Raw genomic sequence first — 24,750 nt, forward strand, 5'->3', positions numbered from 1 at the left:
TGGAGGATGTAACTACATCATAGCAAGTTGTGATAGATATATAGAGTGAAAGGATGACCATGCAAGTTTTTTTTTTCCATAATCCTACTTCTTTGAAAGGAATTATTGAGAAAATTGTGGTACATCCCACAGATAATGACGAGACCATAAAAATGGTGTAATGCGTGCAGTCAGTCACACAAGTAGTAGCCATTTAACCACCAAGCTTGAACCATTCCTTAGTTAATCTCAAAACACTTTTTGGTTTCTTTTCATGATCCATTTCAATAGCTCTTCAATATCAAGCATAATTGTGCTTTTAATATGTAGAGCAATTGATTCCATAAATAACAAAATGCATTTTCATTGATATTTCAGTATGTTTCAATCAGGAGTATTCACAAGAAAGCCATCAAAGGCATCACGTTGATTGGGTTGTGTTTGTACTAACAGCAATCAGATTTTTGTAAATAAGGGTTTGATTTAGATTTGGAGTCTCAATAATTGCATTATACCACACAAAAATTGCCAATAAAGATATTATTTATGAATGGTGGATGAGAAAAAGGCAGAAGAATCATTAAGCGCCTCAATCCCACTCTGTCATTCAGTAAATTCATTTCTTTAACTCCACTTCCTCCCTGTATTCATAATCCTTGAATTTAAAAAAAATCAATGCTTTGAATATGTTGAAATGATTCATCCTGAACAGCTTTCTTAGACAAGGGTTTCCAAAGACACTTAACCCTTTGGGAGAATAAATTATTTACTTCTCAATTTTAAATGTGCACCCTTATTCTAAGTCTGCATATTCTGATCCTAGACATAGGTAAATTGTATTGTATAGGTTGCATCTGTGGGAAGACTAAAGGTCTTCAACTTGAAACATTAACTTTTGTTTTCTTCCCACAGATGCAACCTGGCCTGCTGGGCATTTCCAATATTTTCAGTTTTTATTTTAGATTTCCAGCAACTACAATTTTTATTTACTTTCACTTAAATGCTTGAACTCCATTTCCCTGATTCCAGCATTTACTTTGTCAAGTCCCTACCACAACATTTCTCTGAATCAGCAGTGCACCCCATTATTCTGGAAAATGTTTATTTGTTGATTAAGCTAATAGAAAAACATTGTTGAGAGTAAGAATGCATATTTTTATCTGAAAACTGCTTGGAATTGCTATGAAATTGTGTTTTCAAAAAAGAAACTTTTCAGTCCTGCTTTTTATTGAGGATCATGGAGAAACTGTGCATGGAAACAGGTCCTTTGGACAAAGAGCCCATGCCGACCATCCATTGTCCATTTACACTAATCCTATATAATCCCAGTTGTTCTATTCTCTTGACATCTTAATCCACTCCCCCCCCACCCCCCCCCCCCCCCCCCCCCCCCCCCCCCCCCCCCCCCCGATCTTACTGTTTACCAACACAGGAGGGTCTATTTACAATGGCCAATTAACATACCAATCTGCACATCTTTTGGAATGTGAGAGGAAACCGGAGGACCCAGCGTGCGGTCACAGGGGGACGTGCAAACTTCACACAGTGTCTGAGGTTATGATTGAAATGAGATGTCTGGCACAGTGAAGCAGATACTGTATTAATTGTGCTGCTATTCCTTAGCAAGTGCAGTGTGAATGGTTTCTAAATCAAGAGTCAAGAGAGTTTTATTGTCATGTCCCAGATAGGACAACAAAATATGTAAACATAATACAAAACAGAAGATAGATGTTCAGTGTGAGTCTATAGACCGTAGACCATATATATGCAATAAATAAACAGATATAGTGCAATAATAATAATAGACTGTTATTGTTCAGAGCTTATTTGATGTTGTATTTAATAGCCTGATGGCTGTGGGAAAGCTGTTTTGGAACCTGGAGGTAACAGATTTCAGGCTCCTCTACCTTCTTCCTGATGGCAATGGTGAAATGAGTGTGTGACCAGGATGGTGTGGGTCTTTGATGATGTTGACAGCCTTTTTGAGGCAGCGACTGTAATAGATCCCTTCGATGGTGGGGAGGTCAGAGCCAGTGATAGACTGGGCAATGTTGCCGAACCAGGCCACGATGCAGTCAGTCAGTATGCTCTCTACTGTGCACCTGTAGAAGTTCAAAAGAATCCTCCTTCACATACCGAATTTCTGTAATCTTCTCAGGAAGTAGAGGTGCTGATGTGGTTTTTTTATAATTATTATTTAGTGCAGGTATTAAAGAATAGTATTACCACATAAGGAGGCATCGAGTGAGATTAACCAATATTGGAAAAAGACATTAACGTTTTAGATTCCTGACAAATAAATGACCATTTTTGGGGGCATTGTGCCTGTGGAGATCTACGTTGTCGTTGGGGCTGCAACGAGGAGCAGCCTCCAACAGGAAGACCAGGGACTCTGGTGCCGACGACTCACCGTCACTGTCGCGGGGCTGGCCGAGTCCGGAGCGGGTGGAGCGGTGGTGGAGCGCTGCTGCTGCTGCGGCCCGACCTCCGGAGATTCGGAGGCTGCAACTACGGGTCTGGCGGACGGCGGCACCGGGAGCCCGCGGGTCCTTGGAGGGAGACCGCTTTTCAGGGCTCCCGCAACGGCGACTTCTCCCGCCCGAGGTGCAGGGTCGAAGAGCTCCTGGAGTGGGGCCTTACAGCACCGCCCCGCATGGCTTGGAATGGCTACGGGACTGCGAGCGCACGCCGGGGGCTCTAACACCAAGATCCGGTGTGCGACCTCGCACCACCCGGCGTGGCTCTAATGGCCGCGGGACAATCGCCATCGCCAGCCGGGGGCTTTGACTTTGACTCTGACATCGGGGGGGGGGGGAGAGTGCAGTGGAGAGTTAAGTTTTTTTGGCCTTCCATCACAGCAATGTGATGGATGTTTATGTAAAATGTAAATTATGTTGTGTCTGGGGTCTATTTGTTTGTAATGTATGGCTGCAGAAACGGCATTTCGTTTGGACCTCAAGGGGTCCAAATGACAATTAATTTGAATTTGATTTGATTTGATTTGAGAATACTGGGGAAGCTGGTTACGTGGGATTTTCCATATGATGGTTTCTGATCTTCAACATTCGGACTATATAGAGTTATTGAGCACAGGTGTCATGAGGGTGGAAAGCAGTATTAGTAAAGGATTGGTCACATCATCCAATTTCGTGAAGTTCCTGTTGGTTTCTGGAGAATGGAATTGCTCGTAGATTAGGAGAATCTGCCTATCCTTTCATTCATGCAAACTACAGATGTTGGAAATTTATGTATTTTCAAAGAATTTCCAAATAGTGAATAATATTGTTTTAAATATTGCACATGTGGATGTAGTTCACCATATTTATTGCCTTTTGATTTAATTTAGGTATCACAGTTGTTGCTGTGGATGAGGCTCACTGTATATCTGAATGGGGACATGATTTCAGAAATTCTTACAGAAAACTGGGATCTTTAAAACAATTACTGCCACAGGTAAATTTATAGATGTGTTTAATAAATTCTTGGCATTCATGTTCCTAAATGATCATTATGAGACAGACAAACAAGTTATTTGTTTGCAATATAGTATATTATAAAAATGGTACAACTAATACATGATATGCTTGTGACACGAGCATGTAAATGTAGCAATCCATTTGGCTTTAATTTAAAATAAATGGATCTAACAAGCCGTGATTGTGCGCGCAGCAACAATGAAGAAGAAAACAAAACAATTTTTGGTAACTGCAGCTTAATGTTTTCCACTGAATGAGCTGTCAGGGGAAGTGGTAGATGTGGGATATTTTACAATATTTAAGAGACATGGATAGAAATGTCTCAGAACATGACGTCAGAACCCTGCTCTGCCAGCTTAACACCAGGAAGGCAGCAGGGCCTGACGGTGTGGCGCCTGCTACATTAAGACACTGCTCTAATGAACTGACACCCATCCTCGCCTCCATTTTCAACTGGTCACTTCAACTCTCAATTGTGCCTGCTTGTTTCAAGTCAGCTGTGATCGTACCAGTCCACAAGAAAAATAACATCACTTGTCTTAACGACTATAGGCCTGTTGCCTTAATTTCAGTCATCATGAAGGTTCTTGAGAGACTGGTATGCAAACATCTTTCCAGCATTACACTTGACCCCTATCAATTCGCCTACAGAGCCAACAGAAATGTAGATGATGCAGTGTCCCTCTGTGTGCACTCCATCCTCCAACACCTGGAATCCAGATCCACATATGCTCGCATTCTTTTTGTGGATTTCAGCTCCGCTTTCAATACCATCGTTCCTGTAAAGTTAATACACACTTTACAGGAACTGGGGGTCAACTCATCTCTATGTAAATGGATCTATAGCTTTCTATGTGACAGAAAACAGGTGGTAGAAATTGGTAACCATGTCTCACTGGCTAGGTTCCTGAACATCGGCGCCCCCCAGGGTTGCGTTTTATCACCTCTTCTGTACTCTGTATACACACATTTTTGCTGTTCACACTCTGACTCTGTCTTGTTATTTAAGTTTGCAGATGACTCATCTGTGGCGGGTCTTATTACTAATAACATCAAAACCGTTTACCGTAGTGAAGTAGAGGAGCTAGTAAGGTGGTGTGAGAACAACAACCTCATACTTAACATCTCAAAAACTAAGGAGCTGGTTGTTGATTTCAGAAAGGGGGCCACCCCCCTCCTCCCTCTCTTCATCAATGGAGAGGTGGTTGAGAGGGTCACCTCCTTTAAGTTCCTCGGGACCACCATACATCAATCCCTATCATGGGAGCTCAACACCAGTCTCATAATCAGTAAGTGCCACCAGCGACTCTACTTCCTGCGGCAGCTTAAAAAATTCAGGGTCGGTCGACCAGCCATGACCCACTTCTATAGGTCTACCATAGAAAGCATACTCACATTCTCTATGCTTGTCTGGTATGGTCACACAACCTCGCAGGATAAGATTCGGCTGGAGAGAATAGTGCGCCGAGCTTCTAAGATCATCGGTTGCAGCAGACTTCCCTCAGTGACATCACTTTACTCAACAAGACTCACCAGAAAGGCCAAAAAAATCATAGCAGATCACTTTCACCCGGCACATTACCTCTTTAATCTCCTCCCATCAGGAAGGAGATATAGAAGCATTAAAAGTAAAACATCTCGCTTCAGAGACAGCACCTACCTCCAAGCCATCAGATATTTGAATTTGCACTAATCACTTTGCACTTTCTTTTGCACTTGCACTTACGCTTAATATGACGCTGCTGGGTACTGTCCTTCCTGTATATATTGTCCTTCGTACGGTATTGCCTGCATTATCTATTGTGTAGGTATGTTACAAAACCTACCTGAATCGTGGCTGAGCATCTGCCCCACCCCTTGTGTGTGATTTTGGAGCTGTTTGGAGGGGGCGGGTTTAAAACCCGATTTTTACTAGGCTGTTCCAATCGCAGATGTTCAGCCTAGTAAATCATTAACGGAGAATCGCTGCAAGACCCGGTCCCAAAAGCTATTATTAGTTTTATAGGCCTCGAATAGTAGATTTAATAAATTTAAAAACTCTCGTTCAATTCGCAAGCTTTCGCAGCCCCAGGGTTTTATAAAGCAAACAATTAAAGGTATGTACCTTATTTTTACATTAAATGGGGCATGTATATAACCCTATAATTATAATTATCTATAACGAATAGCTCATTTTGGGCTTTTTATATCCCGCAGTATTTTTCTCGGCACTTGAGGGCACTAATCTAGCGCGCTGTCAACATTCTAAACCTGCGCGTTCACAGAAACCCACTAGAAAACCGATTTAAATGGGCATTTATTTACAGCAAATGAACACTAAATTCCTTCCATTTGGCCTATAAATTAATGTAAATTAGATATAAAAATCATGTTATATTGTGAATTATTTGTGAATAATCTTTGGACACTTAGGCTATTTAAAAATGTTAATCTTTCCTTAAGAAATGTGCTTTTGACTGTCAACGATCACAGCTTTTTTGTAATGCCCATTGAAAATCAATAGGGAACAAGATGCTAATTTCCGAGTATGAAAATGGTCATAACTTTTTTAATACTTGAGATATGAAAGTGAATTAGGTGTCAAATTAAACTTATTGTTATGCTTTATCTGATGGGATCAATTGCAGACTTGATTTTTTAAATCTCAAAATTTTGTAACATTGCTATATTGTGGTGTATGTGGTGGTTATATTGTACTGTATTGTATCTGTCTGAGAGCGAACCAAGACACATTCCTATCAACTTGTTGACATGGCAATAAATTTCTTGAATCTTGAATCTTGAATCTTGAAATGATTTGGGGGGATATTCGTCAGAGGAAGGCAAATGGAAGTAGGCAACTTGGTTGGCAAGCATGTGTTGTGCCGAAGGGTGTGCTGCTGTGCTGTACAGCTCTATGGCTATCTTTACAACGGTTAGTTTACATGTTTGCAAATGCGAAGAATGGGTTGGATGATAAAGAAAAACTGTTGGAAAACATAGATCAGTTTTTATTAAGTAATTAGGAGACTCAGTTGCATATATCTATCTCATTTCAGTTTTAACAAAATAACATCAATTTTCATTCCAGGATACCAACATTGCTGTTGTAATTATTGAAAACAGATTCAGATTAGTTTATTATCATATACATTAGGGTGCAATGAAATTCCTTGTTCGCATAAAGCTAACAGTCAAATCGGAAAGTTTGGACTGTAATAGCTCTGGCACAATGGTGTTGAATGTAGAACTAAAATCAACAAACAAATCCCTCGTATAGGTCCCCTGGCAGTCTAGGTGCTGGAGGATGAAATGCAGGCCCAGGTTGACTGCGTCATCCGCAGATCTATTGGCCGATCTGCAAACTGGAGAAGGTTTGTGATATTTTTCAGCTTTGCCAGCACAAGCCTTTCAAGGGTCTTCATGACTACATAGATCAGTGCGACAGGCCTGTAGTCATTAAGACCAGTATTCCTTGCTTTTTTGGGTACAGGGACAATAGTGGAGACTTTGAAGCAAGCAGGGACAGTGCAGGTTTGCAGGGACTGGTTGAAAATGTCTGTGTAGACCGGTGCCAGTTGTTTTGCAGAGCTTGAGAGTAGAGGGGGAAACATTGTCCGGTCCTGGAGATTTCCAGCTTTTCTGTCTTCTGAACAGCCTCTCCGCCTCCTCTATTTTTAATTGTTGACTAAACCAAGTGCAGACCTGCTGGGTCTGCTCCCCCAATGCAGCCGTCTCCTAACTGTAGGAGAGGGAGGGAGGGGGGCGTGGAGAGGGAGGGGGGTAGAGTTGGAGGGGAGGGGGGAGGGGGGGGGGCGTGTCTTCACAGGGGAGGGTTGTTTTTTGTCAATGTCTTTTCAGATTCTTGAACATTTACATTAATAACAGGCGAGATAAAGCATGCTTTTTTCAGATACGGCGATTTCGGACTCCAGTGGGAAAATCTCTAGCGGAATATGTAAAGAAATTACCGTTAGTGCGTCGTTTTTTCTAGAAGATGTGATTATACTCAAACAAACACATACACGAACAAACACACACACACAAACAAACACACATATCTAACATCAGAGTTTTAATCGGTATATGAAGATGGAGAAGGGATGATGTGCAACACGGAGGAGGTGGGTAGTGGACGAGGCTTTGAGGTTGTCATACCAAGAATGTAGGAAGAGCAAAGGTGGGTGATTGTGAGAAAGAGGTGGAAATATGGAGTGGTGGAGACCCCGGTGGCTGTACCAACTGAAAACATGTACACCCTCTTGGGAGTGGACGATACAATAAGATTGAGTGGTAGTCAGGGCTGTGATTCCAACCTTGGTGCTGAGGCTCAACGGGGTAGAGTGACGTGGGAGACTCCATCGTCAAAGGTGCAGATAGGAGATTCTGCGGCAGCAGGCGAGACTCCAGGATGGTGTGTTGCCTCCCTGGTGCCAGGGTCCAGGACATCTCGGACCGGCTGCATGACATCCTCAAGAGTGAGGGGGAGCAGCCGGAGGTTGTTGTGCATGTTGTCGCAAATGATATAGATCAGAAGAGGAAGGTGGTTCTGCAACAAGAATTTATGGAATTGGGTAGAAGACTGAAAAGCAGGACCTGCAGGGTAGTGATCTCAGGATTGCTTCCAGTACCTCGTGCTAGTGAAGGTTAGAATAGGAAAATAGGGGAAATGAATGTGTGGGTGAGGTTGGTGCAGGGGACAGATATTCAGATTTCCGGATAATTGGGATCTCTTCTGGGGCAGGAGTGACCTGTATAAAAGGGGACGGGTTGCATCTAAACAGGAGGGGGACCATCATCCTAGCGGGAAGGTTTGCTAATGCTACACAGCAGGGTTTAAACTAGATTGGAAGGGGGGTGGGATCTCGTGCAGGACAGAGGCACGTGAGAGGCTAGAGGTTGGTATGGTGGGTGGTGTGGGAAAGGTTAGTGGACAGAATAGGCAGGTGAAAGGCGGAGAGCGAGGGAGGGTTGGTTTAAACGACACGTATTTTAATGCAAGGGGCTTGACGGGTAAGGCAGATGAGCTTTTAGGGTATGGATAGGTACGAGCGACTGGGACGGTGTAGACATGACTGAAACCTGGTTAAGGAAGGGGCAGGACTGGCTGCTCAGTTTTCTGGGATACAGGAGAGACGGGTGAGGGAAAAAGAGGAAGAGGTGTGCATTGTTGGTTAAGGAGGATGTCACGGATGTGTTCAGAGATGACATTATGGATGGTTTGTCTAGTGAGGCCTTATGTATGGTGCTGAGGAACAAGAAAGAGATGATCACCTTGTTGGGGGCATACTACAGACCCCCCGAATAGTTAACGGGAATTAGAAGAACAAATGTGCCGGGAGATTGCAGACACCTGCAGGTCAAATAAGGTTGTTGTAGAAGGGGATTTTAACTTTCCCAATATAGACTGGGAAAAATCATGACGTGAAGGGTTCAGATGGGGTGCAATTCCCCAAAAGTGTTTTCTTAAGCAGTATGTGAGAGGGCAACCCTGTATCTAGTATTGGGAAATTGGGAAGGGCAAGTTAATGAAGTGTGTATGGAGGAGCCTTTTGGAACCAACGACCACAGTTCGATTAGGTTTAAGTTTGTTATGGATTAGGACGGAGAGGGTCCACATGTTAAAATGTTCAACTGGGTTAAGGCCAACTTTGAGGGTATGAGAGGTCTCACTCAAGTTGACTGGAGCAGGTTTTTAGAGGGGAAAGGAACATCGGCCAAGTGGGATGTTTATAAAAGTTTACTTAAGAAAGCTCAGGATGTGTACGTACCCTTAGAGTGAAGGCCAAAGCAGGCAAACGTAAGGAAGCTTGGCTGACGAGGGAAATTGAGACGTTTGTCTAAAACAAGAAGGATGCCTGGGACAGGTATAGGCAGCTGGGATCAAGTGCATCCCTGGAGGAGTTTTGGGAACTAAGGAGTGAACAACAAAAGGAAATCAGAAGGGCAAAAAGAGGCCAAAAGATAGCTCTGGCAGGTAGCACTAAGGACAATCCCAAAATATTTTATAAATACATGAGGGGGAAAAGGGTGACTAGAGAGAGAGTGGGACCTCTCAGGAATCAAATCGGTCACCTCTTTGTGTAGCCACAGGAGATGGGCAAGGTCCTTAATGAGTATTTCTCCTCTGTATTTACTGAGGAGAAAGACAGTAGGACGGAAGAAATTGGAGCACTGAAAGTGTCTTGAGAGCAGTCAGGGTTACTGTCGAAGAAGCACTGAAGGTACTGTCGTGTTTGAAGGTAGAAATCGCCAGGGCCTGATCTGATATATCCAAGTACATTGCGTGAAACTAGAGAGGAAATTGCGGGAGCCATGGTTGAAATTTACGAGTCGTCCTTAAATTCAGGAGAGGTGCCGGAAGACTGGAGGGTGGCAAATGTTGTACCTCTTTTCAAGAAGGCCTGCAGGGAAAATGCTGGGAACTATAGGCCGGTGAGCTTAACATCAGTAGTTGGTAAGTTACTGGAGAGTATTCTGAGGGATAGGATATACAGGCATTTGAATGGGCAGGGCTGATTAGGGACATTCAGCATGGTTTTGTACATGTGAGGTCTGTCTTACAAATCTGATTGATTTTTTTGAAGACATGACCAAAAAGGTTGATGAGGGCAGAGCTGTAGATGTTGTGTACATGGACTTCAGTAAGGCATTTGACAAGGTTCTGCATGGCGAAGGTTAGATTGCATGAGATCCAAGGGGAGATAGCTGAATGGATAGCAAATTGGTTCCATGGAAGGAAGCAGAGGGTGATGATGGAAGGTTGCTTCTCAGACTGGAGGCCTGTGACTAGTGGTGTGCCTCAGGGTTCAGTGCTGGGCCCGTTACTGTTTGTAATCAACATCAATGATTTGGATGAGAACATACAGGGGAAGATTAGCAAGTTTGCTGAGGATACAAAAGTTAGTGGTTTTGCAAATAGTGAAGAGGGTTGTGAACGATTGTGGCAGGATCTGGATCGATTGGCCAGGCGGGTGGAAAAATGGCTGATGGAATTTAATACAGAGAAGTGTGAGATGTTGCATTTTGGGAAGTCGAACAAGGGCAGGACCTACACAGTAAATGGCCGGCCTCTGGTGGTAGTGTTGTAGAGCAGAGGGATCTAGGAGTACAGGTGCGTGGTTCCTTGAAGGTCGAGTCGCAGGTAGATAAGTTGGTCAAAAAGCCTTTTGGCACTTTGGCCTTCATCAGTCAGAGTATTGAGTATAGAAGTTGCAGTTGTATAGGACATTGGTGAGACTACATTTAGAATATTGTGTTCTGTTCTGGGCACCATATTCTAGGAAATATTTTGTCAAACTTGGAAGGGTTCAGAAAAGATTTACGAGGATGTTGCCAGGACTAGAGGGTGTGAACTATAGGGGGAGGATGAGTTGGTTGGGTCTTTATTCCATAGAGCGCAGGAGGAGAGGGGTAGATCGGGTAGATCCACAGTCTTTTGCCCAGAGTAGGGGAATTTGATAATTTTAATCAGGTTAGGCAGTGCCTACCTTGCCTACCCTGACGGCACGTGCCTGGTATCAAGCCTGTGATTATATTTTCTACTTTTTTTGTTGAACTGTATGTCATAGGATAGACACAAAAAGCTGGAGTAACTCAGAGGGTCAGACAGCATCTCTGGAGAAAAAGGATAGATGACATTTTAGGTTGAGACCTTTCAGACACGAAGTGTCGACTTTTCGACCCGAAACGTCACCTAATACTTTTCTCCAGAGATGCTGTGTGACCCGCTGAATTACTCCAGCTTTTTTTTAATCTATTTTCGATTTAAACCAGTATCTGCAATTCCTTCTCACACTGTATGTCATAGGAGCATACAACTCATTGTTATCCTTGCCAGCCTAAATTGCAGCCATTAGACCTAGCAAATGGTCCACGGCTTTGTAGGTCAGAGTTGTTGTGTTTATCTATGTATCTTTTTAAACATGCAAAGGTTTCTGCCTCCATTACTCTTTCAAGCAGTGGGTTATCATTTCCGCCACTCACCTAAACCCCGATACTTGCCAGGTTAAATAGACAAAATGTGAATGAAAAGTAAATGTTAACATTTGATGAAACTCTTTCTTTGTTATCATTTATGATGGTAGGTTCCAATTGTTGCCTTAACTGCTACTGCCAGCCCTTCAATCAGAAGTGACATCATAGAGAATCTGAAGATGACGAATCCTCGGGTTGTCTGCACCACCTTTGATCGACCAAACTTGTACTTAGAAGTTGGTCGTAAATCTACGGACATTGGACGAGACTTAAAACCATTCTTAATCACAAAGGATAAGTATGTATTGGCTAACAAGCATCAAACATGTAGAAAATTGCATACAGTGCCCTCCATAATGTTTGGGACAAAGACCTATCATTCATTTATTTGCCTCTGTACTCCATAATTAGAGATTTGTAGTAGAAAAAAAATCACATGTGTTTAAAGTGCACATTGTCAGATTTTAATAAAGGCCATTTTTATACGTTTTGGTTTCACCATGTAGAAATTATAGCAGTAGTTTCTCCATGTAGAACCTCCATCGAATGTAGCACCGGAGACCTGGGTTCGATCCTGACTACGGGTGCTGTCTGTACGGAGTTTGTACGTTCTCCCCGTGACCTGCGTGGGTTTTCACCGAGACCTTTGGTTTCCTCCCACACTCCAAAGACGTACAGGTATGTAGGTTAATTGGCTTGGTAAATGTAAAAATTGTCCCCAGTGGGTATAGGATAGTGTTAATGTGCGGGGATCGCTGGTCGGCATGGACCCGGTGGGCTGAAAGGGTCTGTAAACTAAATAAATACACTAGACTGCTTGAAGTCTGCGATTCATGGACATGACCAGTTGCTGGGTAGCTTCTCTGGTGATGCTGTGCCAGGCCTGTATTGCAACCATCTTTAGCTTATGCTTGTTTTGGGGGCTAGTTCCCTTCAATTTTCTCTTCAGCATATAAAAGGCATGCTCAATTGGGTTCAGATCGGGTGATTGACTTGGCCATTCAAGAATTGATAATTTTTTAACTTTGAAAAACTCCTTTGGTGCTTTAGCAGTATGTTTGGGATCAATGTCTTGCTGCAGAATGAACTGCCGGCCAATTAGTTTTGAGGCATTTGTTTGAACTTGAGCAGATAGGATGTGTCTATACCCTTCAGAATTCATTATTCTACTATCATTAGCAGTTGTATCATCAATGAAGAAAAGTGAGCCAGTACCTTCAGCAGCCATACATGCCCAGGCCATAACACCCCCACCACCATGTTTCACAGATGAGGTAGTATGCTTTGGATGAAGCAGTTCCTTCTCTCCTTCATACTTTCCTCTTGCAATCACTCTGATATAAGTTAATCTTTGTCTCATCTGTCCACACGACCTTTTCCCAGAACTGTGGTTGATCTTTTAAGTACTTCTTGGCAAACCTATTTATGTGGCTAACCAGTGGTTTGCGCCTTGCAGTGTAGCCTTTGTATTTCTGTTCATGAAGTCTTCTGCGGACAGTGGTCATTGACAAATCCACACCTGACTACTGAAGAGTGTTTCTGATCTGTCGGACAGGTGTTTGGGGATTTTTCTTTATTATAGTGAGAATTCTTCTGTCATCAGCTGTGGAGGTTTTCCTTGGCCTGCCAGTCCCTTTGCGATTAGTAAGCTCACCAGTGCTCTCTTTCTTCTTAATGATGTTCCAAGCAGTTGATTTTGATAAGCCTAAGGTTTGGCTGATGTCTCTAACAGTTTTATTCTTGTTTCTCAGTCTCATAATGGCTTCTTTGACTTTCATTCGCACAACTTTGGTCCTCATGTTGATAAACAGCAATAAAAGTTTCCAAAGATGATGGAAAGACTGGAGGAAAGACTAGGTGCTGAGAGCTCTCTTATACCTGCATTAAGGACACACCTGAGCAATTACAAATGTCTGTGAAGCCATGCGTCCCAAACATTATGGTGCCCTGAAATGGAGGGGGACTATGTATAAACACAGCTGTAATTTCTACATGGTGAAACCAAATGTATGAAAATGGCCTTTAATAAAATCTGACAATGCGCACTTTAACCACATGTGGTTCTTTCTATTACAAATCTCAAGTAGTGGAGTACAGAGGCAAATGAATGAATGATGTGTCTTTGTCCCAAACATTATGGAGGGCACTGTATATCTATGGTTTATTATCTAATATAGTATGGTTTATAGAAGGCATTTTTGTTTTTCTTGAGTGATAGGTTCTCCTTGGAGTTTGAAGGGCCCACCATAGTTTACTGTCCATCCAGGAAAACTACAGAACATGTGGCTGGAGTGTTGTCACAGATGAATGTTGTTTGCGGCACATACCATGCAGGCATGGGCATCAAAGCCAGAAGAGACGTGCATCACAAGTTCATGAGGGATGAAATTCAGGTCTGAAATATTTTTGTTCATGCTAAGTTACCAGGGATGTCTGCGTAAGGTTACGTGTAGAGTATTAAACTGAGATTGGTCAATATTTTCAATATATATCTGAGTGAAATCCAGGTTAGCCGGGAAGTGGTGTTAGATAAATTGAATGGATTAAAGGCCGATAAATCCCCAGGGCCAGATAGGCTGCATCCCAGAGTACTTAAGGAAGTAGCCCCAGAAATAGTGGATGCATTAGTGATAATTTTTCAAAACTCTTTAGATTCTGGAGTAGTTCCTGAGGATTGGAGGGTAGCTAATGTAACCCCACTTTTTAAAAAGGGAGGGAGAGAGAAAACGGGGAATTACAGACCAGTTAGTCTAACATCAGTAGTGGGGAAACTGCTAGAGTCGGTTATTAAAGATGGGATAGCAGCACATTTGGAAAGTGGTGAAATCATTGCACAAAGTCAGCATGGATTTATAAAAGGTAAATCATGTCTGACGAATCTTATAGAATTTTTCGAGGATGTAACTAGTAGAATGGATAACGGAGAACCAGTGGATGTGTTATATCTGGACTTTCAGAAGGCTTTCGACAAGGTTCCACATAAGAGATTAGTATGCAAACTTAAAGCACACGGTATTGGGGGTTCAGTATTGATGTGGCTAGAGAACTGGCTGGCAGACAGGAAGCAAAGAGTAGGAGTAAACGGGTCCTTTTCACAATGGCAGGCAGTGACTAGTGGGGTACCGCAAGGCTCGGTGCTGGGACCCCAGCTATTTACAGTAAATATTAAATTGATTTGAACGAGGGAATTGAATGCAGCATCTCCAAGTTTGCGGATGACACGAAGCTGGGGGGCAGTGCTAGCTGTGAGGAGGATGCTAGGAGGCTGCAAGGTGACTTGGATAGGCTGGGTGAGTGGGCAAATGCATAGCAGATGCAGTATAATTTGGATAAATGTGAGGTTATCCACTTTGGTGGCAAAAACAGGAAAGTAGACTATTATCTGAATGGTGGCCGATTAGGAAAAGGGGAGATGCAACGAGACCTGGGTGTCATGTTACGCCAGTCATTGAAAGTAAGCATGCAGGTGCAGCAGGCAGTGAAGAAAGCGAATGGTATGTTAGCATTCATAGCAAAAGGATTTGAGTATAGGAGCAGTTGTACAGGGTCTTGAAGAGACCACACCTGGAGTATTGTGTACATTTTTGGTCTCCTAATCTGAGGAAAGACATTCTTGCCATAGAGGGAGTACCAAGAAGGTTCACCAGACTGATTCCTGGGATGTCAGGACTTTCATATGAAGAAAGACTGGATAGACTCGGCTTGTACTCGCTAGAATTTAGAAGATTGAGGGGGGATCTTATAGAAACGTACAAAATTCTTAAGGGGTTGGACAGGCTAGATGCAGGAAGATTGTTCCCGATGTTGGGGAAGTCCAGAACAAGGGGTCACAGTTTAAGGATAAGGGGGAAATCTTTTAGGACCGAGATGAGAAAAAAAAATTGCACACAGAGAGTGGTGAATCTCTGGAATTCTCTGCCACAGAAGGTAGTTGAGGCCAGTTCATTGGCTATATTTAAGAGGGAGTTAGATGTGGCCCTTGTGGCAAAAGGGATCAGGGGGTATGGAGAGAAGGCAGGTACAGGATACTGAGTTGGATGATCAACCATGGTCATATTGAATGGCGGTGCAGGCTCGAAGGGCCGAATGGCCTGCACCTATTTTCTATGTTTCTATTACTTTTTTGAGCATTAATATTAAATAAACAAAAGACTGAGTGACATTACCAAAGGAAATGGGTTATTGTAAGAATTGGTACGACCTATGATCATAAAGTACATCGTCCAAATAATGCTCAACTCTGTCTGTCACGTGTAGCCATTCCTCTTGCTCCCCAGCTACTATCTGCTTTTTCTGTAACACCTTTATCTTTTGCAGCTCTTCAAAGGACAAGTTGACTTGTAGCCCGGTTGTCCAATGGGGCAAGGTGTATTATGAGTATTGAAAAAAATCCTGTTTCTCAATCACCCTGATTCCCCATGGCAGCTTGCTAATATCAAAGGCTTATTTCATTCATGATTGGGTGTGTCTGATAAGAAGCAGTGATATTTACAATTGAGAGATACTTACCCAATTGAAAATGACAAAACTGCTGGAAATTAATTTAAGGCATGAATGTAAACACATACCTGAAGTTGTTATTGCCTGGTCAGAGATGTTACTGCACCTTGGCCCAGAACGCAGACTTTTTGTGCTTCACCCCTGGACTCCAGTGCTGACTTTGCAATTATTTGGCAGACCTGCCATCCAGAGGTAAATACCTTTCAGCCCATTGTATATGGTGCCAGAAATAATATCAGTAATTAGTTCTCAAGACTGCTAGATTAAAAATAATTTTCCTGTCACACATTTTAGTTCAGATTCAATGTACAAATGCCACAACTATATGCAGCACAAACTATTTAATTGAACCAGACAATAACTTACCCCTGATAAATATTATTTCATTTCCATGTTTAACTTCAAATTAAAGGACATAAAAATGCTGGAGTAACTCAGCAGGACAGGGTCTGGAGACGATGAAGAGATTAAATTTCAGGTCGGGATGCTTCTTTAAACCTTCAGATTAGTCGTTAATGGGGTTTCTTTTGGATTTGATCATGAATAAGGATTGTTATTCTTGCCATATATTTCAAGTGCAAATTATGGGTTGTGGTTTTATTCTGTACATTTATTTATACATGTTACAACTGTACAGAATGTTCTAATTTAGTATTTCAAATTTTCAATGGGGCATTTTGTTTTGCCAGTGTGTGGTGGCTACAATTGCATTTGGCATGGGAATTAACAAGCCTGATATCCGTAAAGTCATTCATTATGGAGCACCAAAAGAAATGGAATCATACTATCAAGAAATTGGGAGAGCTGGGCGAGATGGTTTGGCCAGTGCTTGCCATGTCTTGTGGAGTCCTTCTGACATTACGTTTAACAGGTATGAAAACATTGTTCCAGATGAATAGGTGAGTATTTCCAGAAGGGGATGTGCACCGTTTGTGGTCAGAGAGAATGCCCTTTATGTGACTTTATTTTGCATAATGACATCGTTCTTAATGGCAAAATTCTGTATCTTCAGAGATACATCGTGGAAACGGGCTCTTCGGCCCACAAAGTCCTCGCCGACCGGCAATCACCGCTTACATTAATACTATTCTACCCACTAGGGACAATTTACAATTGCCTGAATACTTTCTGAATGCACTATAAAGCCCCTGTCCCACTTACCTGTCCTTGGCACACTAATAACGCGACCTCGTGGTCGCGTTGAGCCTCAACGGTCCCGTGAAGGTCGCGCGTGACTTCATTCGACTGCACAGCCGTCTGGAGCGCCTGACGTCATTTGAAGATGGGCGCAAAATGCCAGAGTAACTCAGCTGGACCAGCAGCATCTCTGGAGAGAAGGAATGGGTGATGTTTCGTGTCGAGACTCTTCTTCAGTCTGAAAGAAGGGGCTTGACCTGAAACATCACCCATTGCTTCTCTCCAGAGATGCTGCTGGTCCCGCTGTGTTATTCCAGCATTTTGTGTCTATCTTCAATTTTCTTGGCCCCGCTCTGGGAGTAGGAGTGGGGGCGGATCTGGACCGCAACGGCCGTGAGCCCCAGGCCGAGTTCGGAGATTGTTTGCCTGCTTCTGCTGCTGTTGAAAGTGAGACGTTGCGTCGCGCCAGGATCTTGGTCATGTCACACTTTGGCCGTCAGTTCCGCGACAGACCGTTGGCATGCAAAGATTTTGTTTCGCTATAAAAATTTCGGAGCCCCACGCGATGTCGCACACAACTGCATACCCCTCCGCTCTTCTCAGTGGGACTGGCCCCACGTGGCCATACGATGCCTGTGCACCTCACGCAACCACGAGGTCGCGTAATTTGCGTGCCAAGGTCACGTAAGTGGGACAGGCCCTTTACTCTCTTTACTCTTGATTTCTTGGCTGACACAAAGGTGCCAGAAGCCTACTGATCCTGCACTAATTGATGATTTTTCACCAATGAATCAAGATGGAGAGCTTTTAATCTTGACTCGGGGCCCACCACATACACTTTTCTGTAGGGACTCGTATTTTGAATCAGAATTAAGAATCCTGGATGATCACTCCCTATCCGAAGAAAATACTGAATTGTAGAGTACAGGTTTAAACTACTGGAAAACTCCTGTTATCCCATTTTTTGTTTTTCGGAAATTCTGATAGTTTGTTATCTGGCTTAAATGGAGCCCTGCTTCTGTGCTTCCTTTAAACCCACAGCAGTCCCATTTTCCTGCACTCCCTTTGGACTCGCCAGGGCCCCTGTTTCTCATACTCCCTTCAGATTCAAAAAGCAGTGAATTAAGGTGCAGGGGTATTATCAGGAAAATATGCAATTGCGTGGAAGATCAGCTGGTTTGGCAGTATCAAAGTTCTGATTTTATTGAGTTGTTGGAGTTTAACATCATTTAAAATCCCCTTTTACATTTGTGACATGGCACTGTTCGTATGGAATTTATATATATATATATATATATATATGCATTAAACCAACAAAGACACAAAAATGCAAGTGAATCCTTTGAATGTGTGTGTGTGTGTGTAAGTTGTGTTGCAAAAGAATAATGGAAGCTATGCCTTACTAAACATTTACCAATCTGAGGGCAGTAGGTCGGATATCACACTAGAACCAGGTACATTGTGATTTTAAACAGTGGTTCTATATTTCCATTTTTAAATGTGCTGTTGAAAATTATTGATCAAGCACCAACAAAATGCTTATTTCTCAGGGAAGATAAATTTAGAAAGCTAGTTAGACTAAGTTATGTTGCACACCAACATGTAGTTAGCTCGAATGAGTTCACCAATATACTTGCATTACAAACTTGCTTTCAGTGAAGGCTTCACTGGAAAAACTGAAGTGAGTATTACGGTATCATGTTATTTGTGAATATGGTAATAAACCTGTATATTGGGAACATGTGTATTTTGTAATTGATGTGGTTATTTCTTCTGTAGGCACCTGTTGAATGACATTAAGAATTTACGATTCCGTAACTACAAAATTAAGATGATGGAAAAAATAAAGCAATACCTCGCATCATCCAAGTGCAGAAGAAAGTAAATCCTTTGTTCTTATTGCATAGGTTTTATACATTTTCTCTGTCAGCCAGTGCCAGTTTGGATCTGTTTGATAGCAGTCATTTTTAAGTCAGAGCTTGTGTTCTGGCATTCCCTGCAAATATCTAAATATATAAACAAGGATGTGGGTTGAATTGTCAGAAATTCTATCTTTTAAAACACACTTTCAACTGAGTACTGGTCTACTTAAATGAGGATGGACAACTCAATTGAACTATTAAAGGAGGAGTAGGGAGCTAACATTAATTACTTCAATAACCAGTTAAGCATTCTTTGATCTTATTCTTTGATTAATTCCTCCCCTTTAATGCCTGATTTGAATCTTCCAATCTGGATTTAATCCCTTCTATGATACCGAAACTGCCATAATCAAAGTTTAAAATCACATGGAACATGATTGTGACCTTGGTCCATAATCTCTTTTCATTCTCCTTGATCATTCCATACCCATTATCGTGGCCAACCATACCAATCTTTGATTATCTAGCTGGTGGACTGCACTGACCTGGGTCCACTCTTTTCATCTCTGCACGTTTAAAGATTTCTGCACCTTTCAAAGATTGAAGGGTGTCCTACAAAGCTGTCATACCTTTATTCCTCATTCTTCACCCTTTCCAAAATCTCATGACAAATATATTGTAGCAACGTCCAGATCTCCCTTTCTACCATATTTCCCAACCACTGCTGTCTATATTGCCAAACTGCAATGTGGGTTAAACAGCATTTTTACTTGGAATAGGCTATTTTTAACTTATTTTTGACCATGAGCAACAACAAGACTGGAACAAATATGTTTCTGTGGAATAGAATCAAGCACAGCATTATGGGTGAGGAGGTTCTCAACGTGTTACTGCCAACAGGTGATGGCACAATTGAAGAACGCACACAAGTTACTGTATTCCCCTCCCGTATTTCCACTCACTAGTACATGGGACTCAACCTTCAGGTGTCTATTGAGCTGTTCCTTTTCACATAGGGCTTCCAATGAAGGACTACTTTTTGTTTACAATTAATATTAACTATCTCTTGGATCTCCCTGTCATTGCTTTGGAAGGTGGCTTTCAAAGCAGTGAAGAACTCCAACCATAAATCCACGTTTAATAAATGTAGAGGAGGATATGCCGCGGGGCCTCTGAGACATTAAAATTCTAATGTTCGTCAAGAAAGAGACAGTATTTAAAGAAGAAATTCCTTTCAGTCTGCCATGGGAAGTCATCGCCAGTGTTGTCCTCAGTTACTTCCTCCCTGTGTCTGAGGAGCTGCCACTTGAATTACAGTGTAAACTTAGCACATCCAGAGGCACAGTGGATATGATCTTCAGCACACAGCAACTCCAAATAAAGTACATGGAACTGCACCAGCCACTATTTCCAACCTTTCTCAACCTCACAAAAATATTTGACGATGAAGAATCTACCTTGAAACTGGCTGCCCTAACATAGAAACATAGAAATTAGGTGCAGGAGTAGGCCATTCGGCCCTTCGAGCCTGCACCACCATTCAATATGATCATGGCTGATCATCCAACTCAGTATCCCGTACCTGCCTTCTCTCCATACCCCCTGATCCCCTTAGCTACAAGGGCCACATCTAACTCCCTCTTAAATATAGCCAATGAACTGGCCTCAACTACCCTCTGTGGCAGAGAGTTCCAGAGACTCACCACTCTCTGTGTGAAAAAAGTTCTTCTCATCTCGCTTTTAAAGGATTTCCCCCTTATCCTTAAGCTGTGACCCCTTGTCCTGGACTTCCCCAACATCGGGAACAATCTTCCTGCATCTAGCCTGTCCAACCCCTTAAGAATTTTGTAAGTTTCTATAAGATCCCCTCTCAATCTCCTAAATTCTAGAGAGTATAAACCAAGTCTATCCAGTCTTTCTTCATAAGACAGTCCTGACATCCCAGGAATCAGTCTGGTGAACCGTCTGCACTCCCTCTATGGCAATAATGTCCTTCCTCAGATTTGGAGACCAAAACTGTACGCAATACTCCAGGTGTAGTCTCACCAAGACCCTGTACAACTGCAGTAGAACCTCCCTGCTCCTATACTCAAATCCTTTTGCAATGAAAGCTAACATACCATTCGCTTTCTTTACTGCCTGCTGCACCTGCATGCCTACCTTCAATGACTGGTGTACCATGACACCCAGGTCTCCCTGCATCTCCCCCTTTCCCAATCGGCCACCATTTAGATAATAGTCTGCTTTCCCGTTTTTGCCACCAAAATGGATAACCTCACATTTATCCACATTATACTGCATCTGCCAAACATTTGCCCACTCACCCAGCCTATCCAAGTCACCTTGCAGTCTCCTAGCATCCTCCTCACAGCTAACACTGCCCCCCAGCTTAGTGTCATCCGCAAACTTGGGGATATTGCCTTCCTCATCCCTCATCCAGATCATTAATATATATTGTAAATAGCTGGGGTCCCAGCACTGAGCCTTGCGGTACCCCACTAGTCACTGCCTGCCATTGTGAAAAGGACCCGTTTACTCCTACTCTTTGCTTCCTGTTTGCCAGCCAGTTCTCTATCCACATCAATACTGAATCCCCAATGCCGTGTGCTTTAAGTTTGTATACTAATCTCTTATGTGGGACCTTGTCGAAAGCCTTCTGGAAGTCCAGATACACCACATCCACTGGTTTTCCCCTATCCACGCTACTAGTTACATCCGCGAAAAATTCTATAAGATTCGTCAGACATGATTTACCTTTCGTACTTTGTCCAATGATTTCACTACTTTCCAAATGTGCTGCTATCCCATCTTTAATAACTGACTCTAGCAGTTTCCCCACTACCGATGTTAGACTAACTGGTCTGTAATTCCCCATTTTCTCTCTCCCTCCCTTCTTACAAAGTGGGGTTACGTTTGCTACCCGCCAATCTTCAGGAACTACTCCAGAATCTAAAGAGTTTTGAAAGATTATTACTAATGCATCCACTATTTCTGGAGCTACTTCCTTAAGTACTCTGGGATGCAGCCTATCTGGCCCTGGGGATTTATCGGCCTTTAATCCATTCAATTTACCCAACACCACTTCCCGGCTAACCTGGATTTCACTCAATTCCTCCAACTCCTTTGACCCGTGGTCCCCTGCTATTTCCGGCAAATTATTTATGTCTCCCTTAGTGAAGACGGAACCAAAGTAGTTATTCAATTGGTCCGCCATATCCTTGTTCCCCATGATCAACTCACCTGTTTCTGACTGCAAGGGACCTACATTTGTTTTAACTAATCTCTTTCTTTTCACATATCCATAAAAACTTTTGCAGTCAGTTTTTATGTTCCCTGCCAGTTTTCTTTCATAATCTATTTTCCCTTTCCTAATTAAGCCCTTTGTCCTCCTCTGCTGGTCTTTGAATTTCTCCCAGTCCTCCGGTATGCTGCTTTTTCTGGCTAATTTGTATGCATCATCCTTCTCTTTGATACTATCCCTGATTTCCCTTGTTATCCATGGATGTACTACCTTCCCTGATTTATTCTTTTGCCAAACTGGTATGAACAATTTTTGTAGTTCATCCATGCAGTCTTTAAATGTCTTCCATTGCATATCCACCGTCAACCCTTTTAGAATTAATTGCCAGTCAATCTTGGCCAATTCACGTCTCATACCCTCAAAGTTACCTTTCTTTAAGTTCAGAAACATTGTTTCTGAATTAACAATGTCACTCTTCATCCTAATGAAGAACTCAACCATATTATGGTCACTCTTGCCCAAGGGGGCACGTACAACAAGATTGCTAACTAACCCTTCCTCATTACTCAATACCAAGTCTAAAATAGCCTGCTCTCTCGTTGGTTCCTCTACATGTTGATTTAGATAACTATCCCGCATACATTCCAAGAAATCCTCTTCCTCAGCACCCCTAAAAAATGATCTCTCTTGTATTTGCTTCATCATGTCCACTTCAGAGTTAATCTTGTTCCAGATAGCGTCAAACAATGATGTAGCATTGTCCCACACTTCATTCAACCTTTCTTGCCACAATGATGCACTCGCTTCCAAGTTTTCTACAAGACTGAAATGAGAAACTGTTCAAACAAAGTTTCTGCTACTCCAAAACTAAGGGTACCCCTACCTCAGAAGTTAAATTGTGTGTGGATAATGAATATGATGCTGATGAAGATCATCGGAATGAAGATAATGCTTGCATGTCAATAAGTTTGTGGGCCAAGGTTGACGCCTTAGTGGACTCACGATAACATTCAACCTCAGCAGAACAAAGATGCTCTGCCAACCGACACCTGAACTCTGACAATAAAGATTAATGGTGAGGCCCTGGAAACCTTGGACCAGTTACGATAAAATGGGAGCCATCTCTCAGCAAAGGCACACATGAATTATGACATTCATAATTGCCTTCAGTTGCCAATGCAGCCTTTGGCTGACTGAAGAGGAGCATGTCTGTAGATCAAGACCTCGTACCTGGTACAAACTATGGTCCACTCAACAACCTGCCCTACTATATGTTTCTGATTATCTTCTTTAAGTATATCTGGAAACTGGAGAGATACCACCGATGTTATCCTGCAAAATCGTCAAGCTTCTGCTAGGATAAATGGTCCACTATTCATAATTTCTCCCATAGTAATGTTCCCAGTATTGCAACCCTAATTAAATTGTCAGCATTGTTGCATTTGTTTGCATGCATGACACCAAGCTTCCAAAATACTTTATTGCAAGTTCTCAATAGAAGAGGTGGGCAAAATTTTCAAATGTGGTCAAAGCCTCCTTGAAGAAATACATCATCCTCGCTGACACCTGGGAATCCATCTTTGCATGTTCCTGCCATTTCATATTTGCAGTGAATTCTATGCCCCACCGAAGATAATAAAAGTACCTGAAGGTAAAACAAGTGAGGGAAGCGCAGTAGCCCATTGTGTGTTTTCTATGGGATCTCCGGTTTCCTCCTACACTCCAAATGTTGTACAGGTTTGTAGGCTAACTGGCATGGTATAATTGTAAATTGTCCCTCGTGTGTGTAGGATAGTGCGAGGATCGCTAGTCTGTGCGGACTTGGGCCAATGGGCTTGTTTCCATGCTGTATCTCTAATCTAAACTAAAGTAGAATCAAATGTTTCAAGCAACAAGTAACCTGTGATTGACTAATCTGAGAAAGTTTGAGGCTTTACCCTTTGGGAGGTTGAATGTAAGGGGAAGGTATATAGCTGATGGCAAGACCCGTAATAGCATTGATGTATGGAGGGATCCTGGGGTCCAGGATTATAGCTCCCTAAAAGTGGCAACATAAGTGGTGAGACTGGCAAAGAAAGGGTATGGTCTGCTTGCCTTCATTCGTTAGGACATTGTGTATAAGAGTCAGGAAGTTTTGATGCAGCTCTATAAGACTTTGGTTAGGCCACATTTGGAGTATTGCATACAGTTCTGGTCACCACATTACAGGAAGGATGTGGAGGCTTTGGAGAGGGTGCAGAAGAGGTTTACCAGAATGCTGACTAGATTTTGTGGTATTAGCTACATGGATAAATTGGATAAACTTGGATTAAATATATTTTTTTAGTTTTAGAGATACAGCACGGAAACAGGCCCTTCGGCCCACCGGGTCCCCTCCGACCAGCAACCCACCCACATTAACACTGTCCTACACCTACTAGGGGCAATTTTTACATTTTTTACATTTACGTAGCCAATTAACCTACAAACTTGTACGTCTTTGGAATGTGGGAGAAAACCGGAAGATCTCGGAGAAAACCCACGCAGGTCACGGGGAGAACGTACAAACTCAGTACAGACAGCTCCCGTAATCGGGATCGAACCCGGGTCTCCGGCGCTG

At 42.6% G+C, this 24,750-nt stretch overlaps 1 protein-coding gene across 4 annotated transcripts in view; it reads left to right on the forward strand.

The window, feature by feature from the left end:
* The window catches only part of wrn (WRN RecQ like helicase), a 108,379-nt gene that overhangs the window by 45,672 nt on the left and 37,957 nt on the right, over window positions 1-24,750 (forward strand). For 3 of the 4 annotated variants that reach the window (XM_055642065.1, XM_055642090.1, XM_055642083.1), the window contains exons 18-22: window positions 3,326-3,432; window positions 11,522-11,709; window positions 13,624-13,804; window positions 16,601-16,782; window positions 18,828-18,929. In XM_055642065.1, the coding sequence (XP_055498040.1) occupies window positions 3,326-3,432; window positions 11,522-11,709; window positions 13,624-13,804; window positions 16,601-16,782; window positions 18,828-18,929 (760 nt within the window). The remainder of the gene's footprint in view (window positions 1-3,325; window positions 3,433-11,521; window positions 11,710-13,623; window positions 13,805-16,600; window positions 16,783-18,827; window positions 18,930-24,750) is intronic. The other variant, XM_055642074.1, reaches the window with a different exon arrangement.

The sequence above is a fragment of the Leucoraja erinacea genome, chromosome 1 (genome assembly GCF_028641065.1).
Source record: "Leucoraja erinacea ecotype New England chromosome 1, Leri_hhj_1, whole genome shotgun sequence".
NCBI lineage: Eukaryota > Metazoa > Chordata > Chondrichthyes > Rajiformes > Rajidae > Leucoraja > Leucoraja erinaceus.